At 38.6% G+C, this 17,115-nt stretch overlaps 4 protein-coding genes across 6 annotated transcripts; all 4 read left to right on the top strand.

Annotated features, from left to right (window-relative positions):
* LOC18779012 (probable plastid-lipid-associated protein 7, chloroplastic) lies at window positions 355–2,456 on the top strand. Of its 3 annotated transcripts, XM_007211747.2 has the most exons (7): window positions 362–972; window positions 1,079–1,194; window positions 1,292–1,414; window positions 1,602–1,700; window positions 1,798–1,842; window positions 1,989–2,062; window positions 2,182–2,456. In XM_007211747.2, the coding sequence occupies exons 1-7, from the start codon at window positions 711–713 to the stop codon at window positions 2,276–2,278; spliced, it is 816 nt and encodes a 271-aa protein (XP_007211809.1). In that variant the 5' UTR covers window positions 362–710; the 3' UTR covers window positions 2,279–2,456. The 3 variants fall into 3 exon arrangements, with proteins under 3 accessions (XP_020422334.1, XP_020422336.1, XP_007211809.1); XM_020566745.1 differs by lacking the exon at window positions 1,989–2,062 and having other exon boundaries at window positions 355–972; window positions 2,141–2,456; XM_020566747.1 differs by lacking the exon at window positions 1,989–2,062 and having other exon boundaries at window positions 356–972; window positions 2,173–2,275.
* Window positions 2,603–6,609, top strand: LOC18778592 (receptor protein kinase CLAVATA1). Its single transcript, XM_020566744.1, has 2 exons — window positions 2,603–5,911; window positions 6,029–6,609. The coding sequence occupies exons 1-2, from the start codon at window positions 3,310–3,312 to the stop codon at window positions 6,391–6,393; spliced, it is 2,967 nt and encodes a 988-aa protein (XP_020422333.1). The 5' UTR covers window positions 2,603–3,309; the 3' UTR covers window positions 6,394–6,609.
* On the top strand, window positions 13,753–15,228 carry LOC109949666 (zinc finger MYM-type protein 1-like). Its single transcript, XM_020565758.1, has one exon. It carries the CDS (start codon window positions 13,753–13,755, stop codon window positions 15,226–15,228), a length of 1,476 nt encoding a protein of 491 aa, XP_020421347.1.
* On the top strand, window positions 15,314–16,132 carry LOC109949665. The gene has a single exon (XM_020565757.1). The coding sequence runs from the start codon at window positions 15,314–15,316 to the stop codon at window positions 16,130–16,132; it is 819 nt and encodes a 272-aa protein (XP_020421346.1).

Raw genomic sequence — 17,115 nt, 5'->3', positions numbered from 1 at the left:
ATAACAAAATCAAATTCTATAGAAATATAAACTGCAATGCAATGATCAATCAACAATCTAATAAAAACATAACTAGAACAGTAATAAAACAAAAATAACTATCAATCTTTTTTTTAACTCACGATAAAAAACAAAAACTACGACCATAACAAAACATACCAGCAGCACTAAGAAAGTATGAGAACCAATGCAAAAACAATGATCAATTGAGTATAACCAAAATTTTATTTTTTTAATTATTTATTTATTTTTATGTGAATACTATCGCCATGGAGGATTGTGAGTGTGGGTTCCACAAAATTAAAAGAAACAAACCAGACCAACAAAAAAAAAAAAAAAAAAACCCTCTCTCTCTCTTTCTATCTCCTGACATGAAGACTTGGGAACTGTCAAGTCTCAACCACACCACACGTATCTAAACCTATCCTCATTGTAAGAAATAAAAATACATTCAAGACATGCAGCAATATCAAACACAAACACTTTCTATTGTTTGTTAGTTTATTACCATAAAAGTAAGTAAAATATAAAATGGATTAAAATAAGAAAGCAAACAAAGACAGCTTAAAAGAAAAGAGCCCCCCGTCAGTAAATTAGATAGCGCCATTTACTCTGCTTCCTTCAAGCTTCCCTGCCATGGCCATGAGCTTGGGGATGATTTCCAAGCAATATTAAGAGAACAACTTGTGCCATTTAGTGAGATTAGCTTCATGGGCACCATGCTTGCCCAACCACCAATCCCAGCTTTCCATGCAATTCCACCAGTGCTTAGAAATAGACCCACAAACATGGCGGTAGCTCCTTATAGTTTTCTCTCAGCCACGCATCAATGGACTCAAAGCACGAGATTTGGGCAGTGCCCATTTGGGTTTAGGAACACTTACACAGTCAGAGTTGCAGAGCAAAGTTCGAGCCTTATTGGGGACGAGACACCCACTCAGATTAAGACTGAGCTTTACCAAGCACTCGAAGGTATGTTCTTTTCAACTCCAGCCTCTAAGATTACCTTACTTTGAAGAATTTGGTGAAAATTTTGAAGTAAAAATTGAATTGGGTTGCCACTAAATTTTTATCCTAGGAATCAATAGAGGGATTTTTGGGGTCCCATCTGCGAAGAAAGCTGAGATTGAAGCTCTTGTGAAGCAGCTGGAGTCTCAGAATCCTACTCCAGATCCTATTCTAAATTTGGAAAAGGTATATTATTTTTTCTTTTTTTGTTCAAGTTGCCTTGAGATTGGTTGGTAGTTATGATTTCTTTTTGAAAGTTTTCAATTCTTTCTATAATTGGAAGATGGGTGGATGCTGGAAACTTGTTTACAGCACAATTACAATTTTAGGCTCCAAAAGAACAAAGCTAGGATTGAGGGACTTCATCTCCTTGGGTGATTTCCTGCAGAATATTAATGTTGCTGAGGTACAGAGATTTTTGATCAAATTCCGATTCAAATGTCACATTTTACAAAACTGTAAAATTTGTTGATACTTAAGAGTGTTCAACTTGGTTTACCATTTTAAGTATTCCCATATGTTTTCTTGAAATATATGGTGATTTGGTTTGTTGTGTTTTACAATTGGGCATTTGCTCGTGTGCCGAAACGGAGGGCCAAGCAGTTAATGTGATCAAGTTCGATGTGAGAGGATTGAATCTGTTTAATGGACGGCTGACGATTGAGGCCTCCTTCAAGCAAGCATCCAAATCAGTTAAAGCCCATCTGCCCTTTTGCTCACCCTTTGTATTCTTTTCTTTGATCTGACTGGAATCATGTTCTTAAATTTTTCTGCTTTCAAATTCTACAGAGAGTTGATATCAAGTATGACAACTCCACAATCACTCCGGTTCAGGTAGTTTAAATTATATGCGCCATTCACACGCGCACACGCACACGCACACGCACACAAACTATTGCTTCATTTGCTTCATCTTAATGAGGTGCTGTTATCGGCCATAATTTTGAGTTTATTTGTGTTTATGTTTGGAAACACATTAGTTGATGAACGTGTTTCGGAAAAATTACCATCTTCTGCTCGGAATCTTCAATCCAGAGGGTTGGCTTGAGATTACGTATCCTAAATCACATTAGTTGATACCGCATTATCAATTTTCTATTTCCTGCGCTTGAGGGTTGCCTTTTGGTTGCAGACATGTCATATGGCCTGTTTTCCTGAATTCAGTTACTGCAGATATCTTGATGAAACCATGAGGATCGGAAGGGATGATAAAGGCAACATCTTCATATTAGAGAGATCAAACGAAAATGCTCTTCAAGCGTCAAGCTAGATTCAGTTCGTCGTTATATCCTTACCGATTGAAAGATCATTTTTGAAGAGTACATTTCGTTGCTGCATTGTAGCACTTTTGAACATTTTTGTATTTGTAACTCATAAAGTTGCATATATGCGGTCATCTTTTTTCCAGAGAAATAATGAAAGACGAAGATATGTGCTTTCATGATGAACGATTTCAGAAGCATAACTAATCAAAATAAGAAAGCAGTTAATTGTAATGTTGGCTGCCAACGGTCCATTTGCCCTTACTTTTCTTCCAAGCAGACCTTTAAAAATGCCTCTTCTTACTTATGGGGAAGACCCAAACTTTCACTGCCCTGCCCTGTAACAGTAAGTTTGTACTTTTATTTGGATACAATGGGGACAAAGATGCCCAAAGACAATTCCTCTCCCAAGTAAGAGATGAGGCCAGCGGCACCAATAGTGTTAAAAGTCAGGCTCAGCTTCAAGAGCTCCCCAGCTTCAACAACCAATTCTTGAGTATACTCATCTTTGGAGGCACTCTTGATCAAATTCGCTTACACACTTCTGAGGCGAACGAGGTAGTTTAAAGTTGAAAACAAAGGCGATTTTCAAATTTCCACTTCCAGATTCACTATTAAGTTTGAAGAAAATAGCATGAACCCCAAGGCACTCCATGCTGCCTCTTACTTCCACCTTTGAGGCGCTAGTGTTTTTTTTTTTTTTTTCCTTCCAGTTATGAACAAAGTTGAGCAGTGTTTAATTCAAACATGGTCTCATGTCGAAATATATTAGGGTAATAAAGCTTATTTTATAACCAAAACAGATCATCAATTAACAAAATATCATGAACAAACCGAATTGCCAATGCAGAGCCTCAAATAATGTAACAAGGTCCGCCAAAAAAATCTTAAATCTCCAGCAATCTCTCTCTCACTATCAAATAAAGGACTGGCACATTGACTTGACTGTAAAAGTGCCAGACGAGAAGCACTGAGACCACAATTATATAATTCTCCTAAAAGCCGTAGGATTAAGAAGAAGGAACACAAACAAATTAAGATGGTAAGATCAGCTTCCTCTCATATCCTCCTCCTACCCATTTGTTTCATTTTCCTTTCGTTCTCGTCACCATGCTGTGCCAACAGCGGTGACCTTGACGCCCTTCTGAAGCTGAAGAACGCCATGAACACAGGACACAAAACTTCAGGGGTGCTGGAGGACTGGAAGCCCTCTGTCCACTACTGCTCTTTCTCTGGAGTCTCATGTGACCAGCAACAAAGCCGAGTCGTCTCTCTTAACGTCTCCAACGTGCCTTTGATTGGCTCCATCCCAGCCGAGATTGGGCTTCTAAACAAGCTCGTCAACCTCACCATCGCTGGCAACAACCTAACCGGGAGGCTTCCCGCCGCTATGGCCAACCTGACGTGTCTAAAGCACTTGAACATCTCCAACAACATCTTCATAGGCCGGTTCCCAGGAGAAATCTTCCTTGGGATGCCGGAGCTTGAGGTTCTTGATGCCTACAACAATCAATTTAGCGGCCAACTGCCACCCGAGCTGGCCAGCTGTAAAAGGCTAAAACATCTTCAAATGGGAGGAAATTACTTCACGGGAGAGATTCCTGAGAATTATTCTAATATTCAGAGCCTGGAGTATCTAGGACTCAACGGTAATTGGCTCACCGGAAAGCTACCGGCCAGCTTGGCTCTGTTAAAGAACCTCAAGGAGCTGTACGTTGGGTACTTTAACAGTTTTGACGGCGGCATTCCACCGGAGTTGGGATCGCTGACGTGGCTGCAAGTGCTGGACTTGGCCAGCTGCAACCTGAGCGGCAGCATTCCCAGGAGCCTCGGCCTTTTGAAACATTTGCGCTCTCTGTTTCTGCAAGTTAACTGCCTTAACGGTTTTATACCACCTGAACTTTCAGGCATGGCGAGCCTCGTGCTTTTGGATCTCTCGATCAACAAACTCACAGGAGAAATACCAGAAAGTTTCTCAGAGCTGAAGACCATTAGCCTTCTCAACCTGTACAAGAACAATCTTTACGGTTTCGTACCTGACTTTATCGGCCATCTTCCTCATCTGGAGGTGCTTAACCTATGGGAGAACAACTTTACATTTGAGCTACCTGAGAGCCTTGGCCGGAACGGCAGGCTTGTGGATTTAGACGTCACCGGAAACCACCTGACCGGGTTGATTCCTCAGGATCTTTGCAGAGGAGGGAGGCTGAAAACATTGATTTTGATGGAAAATCACTTCTTTGGGCCAATTCCGGAGGAACTAGGCCAGTGCAAGTCCCTTGTCAAAATCCGAATGATGAAAAACACAATCACTGGGACTGTTCCTGTTGGGATCTTCAACTTGCCTAATGTGGTCATGATTGAGCTGAATGAAAACTACTTGTCTGGTCAACTTCCAACACAAATGTATGCAGACTCACTGGCAATCCTCACGCTTTCTGGGAACCAGATTTCCGGGGTAATCCCACGGGCAATTGGAAATCTTAACAACTTACAAATTCTCTCCCTGGAGATGAACAAGTTCTATGGGAAAATACCAAAGGAAATCTTTTATTTGAAATGGTTATCGAAGATCAACATCAGCATCAACAACCTGGATGGTGAAATTCCAGCTTCAATTTCTAATTGTTCGTCTCTAGCAATCCTTGATTTTAGTCGAAACAATTTGGTTGGTGAAATCCCAAGAGGGACAACAAAGCTAGAAGCAATTGATCTTGTCAATTTCTCTAGAAACCAACTCACGGGACAAATACCTGATGAAATCCCCTACATCACAAGCCTCACAACTTTGGATCTCTCTTACAACAACTTCACTGGAACAATCCCACAATCCAGTCAGTTTCTGGCCATCGTGTCGTTTGAAGGAAATCCCTATCTCTGTCGCAATGTCTCATGCCCGTCCTTGATTAACCAGAGAGCTCGAGAGCACAATGCGTTTGGTTCTCCTTCGAAGCTAGCTCTTATCATCATTGGACCGCTTCTGGTTCTCCTACTTATCATCCTTCTGATATTCCTACTTCTCAAGGTTTATAGAATCACAAAGATGAGAAAGATCCAAAAATCTAAGGGTTGGAGGCTCATAGTGTTCCAGCAGCTCCATCTCAACGTTGAGGACTTGCTCCAGTGCTTAAAGCTTGAGAACATTATAGGCAAAGGGAGTGCTGGGGTTGTCTACCGTGGGACCATGCCAAGCGGCCTTGAAGTGGCAATCAAACAGCTTGTTGGCTCAAGTAGAGGAGGACAGAGGGATCATGGATTTTCAGCGGAAATTAAAACACTAGGACAAATCAAGCACCGAAACATTGTAAGGCTTCTGGGGTACATGTCAAACAATGAATCAAACTTGTTATTGTACGAGTACATGCCGAATGGTAGCTTGGGGAAACTATTGCACGGGCCAAATGCCGCGGAATTGCAGTGGGAGAGGAGGTATAAAATCTCTGTGGAGGCCGCTAAGGGACTCTGCTATCTCCACCATGACTGCTCGCCTCTGATTATACACAGGGATGTCAAGTCCCATAACATCTTGTTGGACTCCAACTTGGAGGCTCATGTTGCCGATTTTGGGCTCGCTAAGTACTTTCAAGGACCTGCAGATTGCATGTCTTCCATTGCTGGTTCCTTTGGCTACATCGCCCCAGGTGCGTAACCTAATTCATCATCAACTAATTTCAACTCAACTTATCCATGGATTGAATTTCAATCAGTTTTCCTGTAAGTATTTACATTTTTTCTTTCTTATGTGATGGTGCACCCAGAGTACGGTTATACGCTGAAAGTGGATGAGAAAATTGACGTGTACAGTTTCGGTGTGGTGCTGCTGGAGCTAATAACTGGGAGGAAACCGGTGATGAACTTGGAAGATGAGGACATGAACATAGTGAGTTGGGTGAGGAAGACCACGTCAAAAATCCCTTATAAGCCATCTCCTGCATCACCAGCAGTACTATTGGCACTGGTAGATCCCAAGCTCAGCGGGTACCCATTGCAAGGTGTCCTGTACGTGTTCAACATAGCAATGATGTGTGTCGAGAACGACAGCTGCGCAAGACCTACAATGAGGGCAGTCGTTAACATGCTCACCAATCCTCCACCGTCTTCTCCGACCGAAGTCTACCTTTAGATAATGTTGGTAGACCAACACAAAAGTAATCCTGTTTATGTTAGTGCTTTGGTATGACAATGTTGCTTTTTAAATTTTACTAAACCTTGTTGGTGCAACTTAAGATTCAGTGAAAAATGGGCTTCATGAGTTGCTGTGAAAGTGATCAGAATCTGTACTTGCTATTCCAATTTCCAAAGCACAAGAAATATGCACAATAATAATTTTTTTTTCTTAGCTGTTAATAGAATTAGGCAAGACAACGATATGCATGCTAGGGAGACTAACTTTAGATAGCAACTTGTGTACTACCTCTCTAATAGAGATGGAGCTCACCAAGAAATGAAAAGATGTCTTTGCCTTGGTCGTCGCACGGTTCTTGTTTTGTGCAGTTAATTTTCTTATATAAGATAGAGAGTGTGTTATTCCATTGGATGTCTAAGGGGTCTTTTGGTATTCTACTTGGATCTAATTTTATAAACTCAAAAACAGATTTTAAACACCCTCATTATTTAAATAAATAAATAAAAAGTGAGGTTTTACAATTTCTCTCTCTCTCTCTCTCTCTCTCTCTCTCTCTCTCTCTCTCTCTCTCTCTCTCTCTCTCTCTCTCTCCTTTTCTTTTTTTAATTTTAATTGGGAATTAGGGTTTTTGATTTTTTTTAATTTTAATTTAATTTTTTTAGATCTTAAAATAGTTTCGAGTTCAATACCAAACAAGTTTTTAGATCCTAAAATCAGTATTTAAAAACTCATGATTTTTGAGTTCATTTTTTAAGTAGAATACCAAACGAGCCCTAGTTTTGTTGTCGCAATATTTTAAAATGAGTGCTACTATTTCCATCCCCCAATCCTATTTTTCCACCCACCTTATCTTCCCACCCACCTTATCTTCCCACCCACTATGTACATTTAAAAAAATACAATCTTTTCTTTACACCCACCATTATTCCTAAAATACCCTATAATTACTAATTATTTAAGTCCTACAAATTCCCGAATGAACAACTTGAATTTTATTGTACCATCAAAAACACCAAAAAATGAAACCATCTGGCCATCAACGTCAGATATATTTGCCTCAAAATAATCCTGCATTGAGGGCCTTTTACCCTTAAAACTGTAAAATTCATAGTTGAACCTACGACTCCTAGTGAGAAAGCTAACAGAAACAACACAAACAATTATCACCACATTCTGGATTGCATTTGCTGCACAAAAACAAAAAAAAACAAACCAACCATCTTCATCAAGTTGTACAACGATTAAAACCCACAAACTAAATCAACCACAAGAACACTATGCAAACTGAAGTTCCACTTCAAAGTTCAAAAACATGCAAGCATATACAGAGAGGGAGAGAGAGAGAACGCCTTGAGAGGTAGGAGGAGACTGGGAGAAAGTTCAGAGAGGGAGATAGTGAGGACAAGAGCGTACGTGGAGAGGGAGGAGGGGCATTTGTACTTATAAGTCATTTTACAAAAGAATAAATTTGTTTTTAAAATTTTAAAAATAATGTGGGTGAGAAAATATGACAGATGAGTGGAAATAACAGCACTCTTTAAAATGGTCTTTTACTCGAGTATAATGCTAGACACACCAAACTCTTTTTCAACTGTATTTTATCATAACTCTTGCACATACTGTGAGAGTCATGAGTGGGTCCATTCAATGAAAGCGGGTTAGGACAAGAGTTGGTGTGTGCACGTATTACTCATCGAACGCATTTAAGTATATTCCACAAAAAGTATGCTGGAATTCCAACCATTGTCCCTTTCCCTTATCTTCCTCGGTCTCTCGTATTTGAATCACTTGATGCTCATGATACACGAGCATCCCCCGATGTGGGCAACTTTTGGTAGATGAATTGAATTCTTAAAAGTTGTTTGAATGGTGTATTAGAAAAGATAATAATATACTACTAGTGCCCAAATAGGTTAGCTAATTAAAAGCAGAATCACTTGTGATTAGCGATTGGTTTCCTTTTCTTGCTTTTACCAAACCCCTTGTCTGTTTCTTAATAGTTTCAGGTTTTACAAAGAGATCCACCTGTCCAACAATAATACAAACTTGTGTGATTATGAGGATAAAACTTGATTATAATACTTTGGAAAAAGAAATGAAAAAAGATGGGTTAGAAAATCAATACTTTTCCTACTCTTCTTTCTCACTCACTCATAAACAGCAATCGGTTTTTTTTTTGTTTTTTTTTTTTTTGAAGTTCATTCAAACCCCAAAAAAAAAGGAAGGAAAAATAGCGAATATTAAGGGTGGGTACGGTTCGGTTTGAACCGGTTTTTGCCTCAAATTAAAACCGATTCGGTACTATTCATCCGGTTTGGTTCGGTTCAGTTTTAATAAAAAAATTTCAAAAACTGTCCGGTTTGGTTTGAACCGGTTTCTGTCTGGTTCCGGTTCCAGTTCGATTTTGAACCGGATTATAAAAATTATTTTTTAATACAATTCTCAACTGAAATATTATTTTTTTACTTGAAAATTAACAAATTATTCAATTTCATATAAAAAATAAATATTAAAGTGAGAAAAGAGAGATATTTTGACATTGAACTTGGATAAATATTAGGTTTTTTTTAGTGAAATTAAAAATATAGCATTAAATATAAATATATATTTAAATTATATATTTTTTTAGTTTCACCAGTTCGGTTCGGCCCGGTTTGGTTTTTGAAGACATGGAACCGGATCCGGAACCTGTCCAAACCGGTCCGATTCGGTTTTTGACTGGTTTTTTACTTTTTGATCAATTCGGTTTTTTTCCGGTTTGATTCGGTGTGGTTCGGCTCGGATTTTCGGTTCACCGGTTTGAGTGCCCACCCCTAACAAATATAGGAGCCGAAGAGGTCATGAACAGAGTACAACAAGCATATGAAAGATTAAGCTAAAACCAATACAGTCTAGCACAATAAATCTTCTCCATCACAAAATCAAACAAAGTAAAAAAAAAAAAAAAACCACCATCATCGCTAAGGGAACAGGGACTGCACCAAAATGGCCACAAAAGAGGAGAAACACTTCCTCCACACAAATCAACACCACTGCACATAGAGACCCACTGATCATCCGTCAAGAACAAAAATTTCGCAAAACACATAAATACATCAACACACCCACAATCATCCAAGAGTCACCTCCTCCATCGCACCCAAATCCGCCAATGAACCCAAGGAAAAACAACAACCAATCACAACAACACCATGGTATATACTTGTAGATCAACACCAAGAGAGTGGAAAGTAGTGGTGCAAGCACCAGAGCTAGAACCGTAGCAAGAGCTTGAAGCACATTCCTAGGCAGACGAGGAAAAACGCATATAGAAGTAGTTGATGTAACCCACAGGAGAACCTAAATCCAGAATGAGGAAAAGGCAAGAAGAGGATGGAATGTGGAGGAGGAAGTAGATTTGGTTGTATGGGGTGCTTGGCAAAGAAAGGGGGACACAAAATCGTTATGAGACATCAAATCTCATAGCAGAGCCTAAGGCTTAAGTAGTCACCACACCACAAGATGGAGAAGCAAACAACCTCACCAAGAAAACCACATGCACAACCAAAACAGGCTCAAATCGAAGGTATAAGACCAGACCCACCAAAAGAAACCAAGGCAGGGAAGATATGGAGGTAGCAGCACGAAAGAGAAGGAGAGGGGAGGAGGGACAGACCTCGTCCCCAAATGGGGCAGTGCGGCGCTGGGAAGAGAGGGGCATTCAATTTGGTTACGTGTGCATATTGCATGTTTAGAATGCTAGTCAAAGCGAAAAAGGATATATCTCCGACATGCCCAACACTGTACAAGTGAACAGACAAAGTAAACATATGGAGAGCAAATCCACGAGTAGTCTACTAATTTAGGATGGTAAGGCCATCTCCGGTCACAGGGCTAAATGTAGTCCTGGCCCGGACTACAATTTAGCTTTCTAAAATATATTTTTCAAAACATAGTGTATGGCCAAATTTTTCCATCTCGTGCCATGCATGGCTATATTTTAGGGCCCTTCATATTTTATTATTTTGAAAAAAACTATGGTACAATATTCATACATTCCACTACTATGTCTTTTTTAAATTAATTAAATTACTATTTGGAGACAATACCCCAGATATGACACATGTACGTTGATAAACATTTAACAAGATTTCTGATAAGAGTGTGGAAAATATTTGACAAAAAAAAAAAGAGTGAAAAGTTGTGAATAAATAGAGAATGTGATAAAATTTGTATTAAATGTGGAATGAAATGAGTATGAAATTTTTTGAAGAAATTTGGAAGTATTTATAGACATATTTTAGGTTGTTTTAAACAAAAGAAAAGGCCAACGATTTTTGAAAAAATTGATGCACTTTCCAAATTTGTTTATTTATGTAATTTTTTTTAAACGAATTTTAATACATATAAAATGTTAAAAGAAAAAAAAAAGTATTGGCTAGCTAAGGTTAATTCGCCTTTAATAGCAGCCCTTGGATTCATATATACGTTTGCACGGACTAATCCCGTGATCACATGCGCTGGGTTGAATTTAATCAGTTTTCTTGTGACACAAGTGTGTACTTTTCTATTTTTCCCTTTTTTCTTTTTTTTTTTTTTTTTGGTGATGGTGCAAATAGAGTACGGTTATATGCTGAAAGTGGATGAGAAAATCGACGTGTACAGTTTCGGCGTGGTGTTGCTGGAGCTAATAACTGGGAGGAAACCAGTGATGAACTTGGAAGAAGAGGACGTGAACATAGTAAATTAAGTGAGGAAGACCACATCAGAAATCCCTTATAAGCCTTCCGCTGCATCATCTGCAGTACTATTGGCACTGGTTGATCCCAAGCTCAGCGGGTACCCATTGGCAGGTGCCCTACACTTGTTCAACATAGCAATGATGTGCGTCAAGAACGATAGCTGCGCAAGACCTACGATGAGGGCAGTTGTTAACATGCTCACCAATCCTCCACCGTCTTCTCCGACCATAGCAACCTCTAGATATCTTTTGGGATTTGGACTAATACTTTCAGTAAATAATAGACCAACACAAAAGTGATCCTGTACATTTTAGTTCTATGGTACGATATTGTTGCTTTTTAAGTTGTGCTCTAAAACTTGTTGGTGCAACTTAAGATCGAGTCAAAATGCGATTCATGATGAGTTGCTGTGAAAGTGATCGACCTACTGATTGAATCTATACTTGAGTTTCTGTTACAATTTCCAAAGCACAAGAAATATGCACATAATATATTAATTCTTTTTTTCTTAGAATTAGTTGTTGATAGAATTAGGCAAGACACCGATATGTAAAGGACAATATAGAACAACCCGAGATTTATCTTCTAGTAGAGAAAAGAAAAAGACGTCTTTACCTTGGTAGTTCCATTACAATTCTTTTTTTGGTGAAACTGTTTTTCTTAACAAGATAGACGGGTGTTGTTCCGACGGATGCGTAATTTTGATGTTGCATCATGGTCTATTACTCGACTGTAATACTAGACACCAAATTTTGCACATAATGTAAAACTCATGAAATAATTAGGGTTGATTCAGCGTAAGCAGGTTAGAACAAGAGTTGGTGTGTGTACATATTTCTCACTCATTGAATGCCTTAGATATATTCCACAAAAAGTATACTGGACCTTATCTTCTCGTGTTTGAATCATCTCCATGTTCATGATACACGAGCATTCCTCGATGTGACCAATTTTTAGTGGATGACCTAAATTCTTAAAAGTTTTTTGAATGTGCGTTAGAAGATTATACTATATATTTCTGGTGCCAAATAGGTTAGCTAATCAAAAAACAGAATTAGTGCGTTATATCTGCTTTCTTGCTTTTTACCAAATCCCTTGGCTGATTGCTTCCCTACCAACTATTGGTTTCGTGGTGGTGCAGCCAATCTCCTGCCATGCTTTTATTAGAAGTTTCTGGTTTTACAAAGAAACCACTTGTCCAACAATAATGCAATCAGTTTGGTGTCACGTGCATGTTGGAACTTGGAATAGTCCAAGAGGAAAAGCAGATATCTCCGGCATGGCCGACATAACAAGTGAAGAAAAAGTAAATATATGAAAAGCAGCTTAAATCAGAAAATATAAATATATACACTTGTTTGAGAATGATTTTAGATAAGTCAATAATCATTTTTTATAGAGAAGTTTTCTCATAAAATCTCTTAAAATGATTATATGAAAAAGCATATCCATAAGTGATTATGCCCCTCCCAGAATTAGAATGGTAAAGAGAGTGACAAAGCTAGAATCCAAATATTGAGGGGGCCAATAGTTAAAAAATAAATGAAATAACATTCAGTTTTATATAAAAACTTCAATAGAGCCATGAGATTTTTTTTTTTGGTCTGCAAATCCCCTCTCTCATGGAGCCATGAGAATTTTGGGGGGGGGGGGGAAAACGGCCCCCCCGGGGGGCAATGGGGTCAAACGACCCCATGGACTCCATGGAAGCAAGGTAGAAGGTGGCTTTGAAATGGGGTATGACCCCATGAGAGAGGGGATTTGCAGACAAGAGGAAGAAGAAGATGAACAGGGCTCTGTTCTGTTTGAAAGAAGCTGGCCAAAACAGCGTCGTTTTGGCCCAGCTTCTATTTTTTTTAAAAAAACAGACTGGCCAAAACGGTGTCGTTTTGGACAAAAACGCGCTGGCCAAAACGGCGTCGTTTTGGACCAGACGCAAGAATTTTTTTTTAAAACTCGCTGGCCAAAACGGCGTCGTTTTGGACCAGCGAATTTTTTTTAAAAGACCTGGCCAAAACGACGTCGTTTTGGTCCAGGTGTTATAAAAAAAAAACACAGATCAGTTTCCCTTCTTCTTCCTCCCGAATTTTCATTCCAAAACACCTATTTTCTAAACCCTAAAACCTAAATCCCCAATCTCCACCCCCCACAAACCTTTAACCCTCTTCCCCACCAAGCCTTGAAGCCCCAAATCCTCCATTGTCGCCGCTGCCAGCAGCTCCGCCACTTCCAAAAGCTTACCTCCACTTCCACCACCTCACAATTCAAGGTAAATTCTAACTCTAAACCTAAATTACTTAAATTGAAATTGAATTTATGATTGTATTATATTGTTTAGATTTATTGGATGTTTCATTTATGAATTTTTTGTGGTTAATTTATATAAATTTGGTGTTGTTTAGATTTATTGGATGTTTCATTTATGAATTTGTTGTGGTTAATTGGTATAAATTTGGTGTTGTTTAGATTTATTGGATGTTTCATTTATGATTTTTTTGTGGTTAATTGGTATAAATTTGGTGTTGTTTAGATTTATTGGATGTTTCATTTATGATTTTTTTGTGGTTAATTGGTATAAATTTGGTGTTCTCTTGAATTGATTTTAGTTATTATTTTGATTAATTTATGTAGAATTATGGAAAGATTTTTTAAGAGAAAGTCATCATTGGGTAGTTCGGATAGTGTGGGAAGTTCAAGAACTTCAAGTTCAAGACAAAGTGAGTTAGATGAGGTTTTGGCTAATCTTCAGGCAGACCCGGGACTAAGAATTCGTATGATTGAGTATGATGCTAATATTAGAGATGAGGTTCGAAGAGCATATCTACAAAAAAGACCTTGTCAACCTAGAGGTCATTATTTCCCACAAAGTAATATCTCAGGACTTAATCGACGCTTCATTCCCCAATGGTTTGATGAATTTGATTGGTTGGAGTATAGTGTATCTAAAGATGTTGCATTTTGTCTTTATTGCTATCTCTTTAAATCCAATTTTGAACAAGTGGGTAGTGAAGCCTTCACTGGAGCAGGGTTTAAGAATTGGAAGAAAGGGAGGGAAAGAATGAAGGTGCATGTTGGACCGGTTGGTAGTGTTCATAATAAAGGTAGAGAAGCCGCTACAAATTTGATGAATCAAAATACACATATTGAAACGGCTGTGAGCAAACACTCTGAACAAGCTCATATGGCATATCGAAGATGCTTAATTGCATCAATCAAGTGCACTAAGTTTCTATTGAGACAAGGTCTTTCTTTTCGTGGAAATGATGAAAGTGCCACTTCAAGCAATAGGGGAAATTACTTGGAGTTATTGCAATTCCTTGCAGACAATGATGAGAAAGTTAAAGAAGTTGTGTTGGAAAATGCTCCGGGGAATCTCAAGTTAGTAGCTCCAAAGATTCAAAAAGATATTGTGAATGCATGTGCCGGGGAAACACTTGATGTCATCATGAGTGGTTTAAAAGATAGATTCTTTTCTATATTGGTGGATGAAGCACGTGATATTTCTGTGAAAGAGCAAATGGCTATGGTGTTGCGTTATGTGGATGACAAAGGGCATGTAATTGAGAGGTTTATGGGGGTTCAACATGTTACTGACACCACTTCAAGTACACTAAAGGATGCCATTGACATATTCTTTTCTTCCAATGGTTTGAGCTTTTCCAAGTTACGAGGACAAGGTTATGATGGAGCTAGCAATATGAGAGGTGAGTTGAATGGCCTTAAAACAAAGATTTTGAGAGAACAACCTTGTGCCTACTATGTTCATTGCTTTGCTCATCAACTTCAACTAGCACTTGTTGCCGTAGCAAAGAAGAATATTGATATTGCCTCTTTCTTTACAACCACTAATAGTTTGGTTAACCATGTTGGAGCATCGTGTAAGCGGCGTGATGCACTTAGAGCACAACTCCAAGAAGAACTTGTGATAGCTTTTGAAAATGATTGTCTTATAACGGGGCGAGGTTTGCATCAAGAAACAAGTCTCATACGTGCCGGTGACACACGATGGAGCTCACACTACGGTACCATTATTAGCATCATTTCTATGTTTTCATCTGTGATTTATGTGCTTCAAATGATCTGTGATTCATGTGCTTCAAATGATTATTGATGATAATCCCAATGATAGTGCCGGTGAAGCAAATAAGATTCAAAGGGAAATGCTTACTTTTCAGTTTGTGTTTCACCTATTCCTAATGAAGGCTATATTGGGACTCACAAATGATGTGTCACAAGCATTGCAAAAGAAAGATCAAGAAATTGTGAATGCAATGGCTTTGGTGAAATCATGCAAGGAAAAACTACATTGGATGAGGAATAATGGGTTTGATGCATTGGTTGAAGAGGTGTCTTCATTTTGTGACAAACATCATATTGATGTTCCTACCATGGATGAGGCCTTCGTACTTCCAGGGAGGTCAAGGCGTAATGCTCCAATAAAGATAAATCGTCATCATTATCGTGTGGAGCTCTTTATTTATGTCATTGACGAGCAACTTACGGAGTTAGATGATTGTTTTAATGAGGTAAATACTGAGTTGCTTATTTGTTTGGCATGTTTGAGTCCAAATGATTCATTTGTAGCTTTTGATAAACAAAAGTTACTTCGTCTTGCTCAATTTTATCCTCAAGACTTTTCGGATGGGGATCTTTTGGCACTTGATGATCAACTTGAGCTTTATATTCATTATGTGAGTTCGAGTAGTGATTTCTCTGACTTGCACGGGATTGGTGATCTTGCAAAAAAAATGGTGGAGACAAGGATGCATCGAGCATTCAATTATGTGTATTTGCTTATTACATTGGCTCTAGTTTTACCGGTTGCTACTGCTTCAGTCGAGAGGGCATTCTCCGTCATGAATATTATCAAAGGTCCACTTCGGAACAAAATGGGAGATCAATGGTTGAGTGATAGCTTGCTTGTTTATGTTGAGAAGGATGTTTTTGATTGTATTGAAAATGAAGCTATAATGCTACGTTTTCAAAATATGAAACCTTGTCGTGGCCAATTGTAATTTGTAATGTTGTTTTTTTACATGAATTATGAATGAATGTACTCTAGTTTTATTTTCAATGTTATTTTAATCTTTAAAAAAAAATTGAACTTTTACACTATGACCCCACGACACAAAATTCCTGGGTCCGTCCCTGGGGGGGGGGGGGGGGGGGAGGGGAGTGCACAGCGACCTTTGTCCTGTGTGTGACTCTGTCCTTCGGTAAAAGGACTTAGTGACCTAGAAATTTGACTAAATGGTTAGTTCGGTTATGAGATTCCGAGGATTCAAAGTGAATTTTTGGAGTAGGACTCTAGAGTTCTTTGACCCTCCATGATTGTACATCAATGGCGGAGGCACTAACCGAAAATAGTGCTTTTGGGCCCCCCTATTTATAAGAAAAGTATTACGTACATTAATATATTTGACATAAAATTATAAACAAGTTATTTAAACAAGATAAAATGTTAAAAGGGTCCAGCCCCTTTAAAATTGGACAAACCAATCTAGTCACTGTTCGACAGTGACATGAAATAACTCTTATGTCATTGTCGGATAGTGACCCAAAAGTCGTACAATGTCACTATGTAGGGCTGGCAATGAGTCATGTTGTGTTGGGTTCCTGTTGTGTCAGGATTATGTACGTGTCAAGAATGTTCAACTTCAAAAATTAGACACACACTGTAATAAACTAGAAATATCTCTAAGAATGTGAGAATAAACCAAAAAATTAGCGCAATCCTCTTCGCCTCCTAAGGCATCTCGTCCTATTCGACATAAGAGCTGTCATATATTAGCGCAATCCTCCTCATTTTAGGACATTTACATCATTTTTGAGGTTCGTCGTCATTTGATTTTGGGCTTTATTTGCATTTTTTTTGGGTTCTAGCTCTCAAACTTCGGACCCTTATGAGTACTATCTTAAGGGGAGCTTATTCAAGGAAATATTTCTTCAATACGTAAGAGTTAGGTTATTCTTGTAAAACTCTTTATGGATTGAACAT

The sequence above is a fragment of the Prunus persica genome, chromosome G6 (genome assembly GCF_000346465.2).
Source record: "Prunus persica cultivar Lovell chromosome G6, Prunus_persica_NCBIv2, whole genome shotgun sequence".
In the NCBI taxonomy this organism is placed as follows: Eukaryota; Viridiplantae; Streptophyta; class Magnoliopsida; order Rosales; family Rosaceae; genus Prunus; species Prunus persica.
Note: the sequence above shows the minus strand (reverse complement) of the source record. Positions and strands in the feature narration are given on the sequence as shown.

Bases quoted from the DNA above. Each gene is read 5' to 3' on its own strand.
- LOC18779012 (XM_007211747.2), top strand. From the start codon at position 711: ATGGGCACCATGCTTGCCCAACCACCAATCCCAGCTTTCCATGCAATT. The intron at 1,701-1,797 runs GTTAAAGCCCAT...CAAATTCTACAG, and splicing joins TCAAGCAAGCATCCAAATCA to AGAGTTGATATCAAGTATGA. The intron at 1,843-1,988 runs GTAGTTTAAATT...GAAACACATTAG, and splicing joins CCACAATCACTCCGGTTCAG to TTGATGAACGTGTTTCGGAA.
- LOC109949666 (XM_020565758.1), top strand. From the start codon at position 13,753: ATGGAAAGATTTTTTAAGAGAAAGTCATCATTGGGTAGTTCGGATAGT.
- LOC18778592 (XM_020566744.1), top strand. From the start codon at position 3,310: ATGGTAAGATCAGCTTCCTCTCATATCCTCCTCCTACCCATTTGTTTC. The intron at 5,912-6,028 runs GTGCGTAACCTA...TGGTGCACCCAG, and splicing joins CTTTGGCTACATCGCCCCAG to AGTACGGTTATACGCTGAAA.
- LOC109949665 (XM_020565757.1), top strand. From the start codon at position 15,314: ATGAAGGCTATATTGGGACTCACAAATGATGTGTCACAAGCATTGCAA.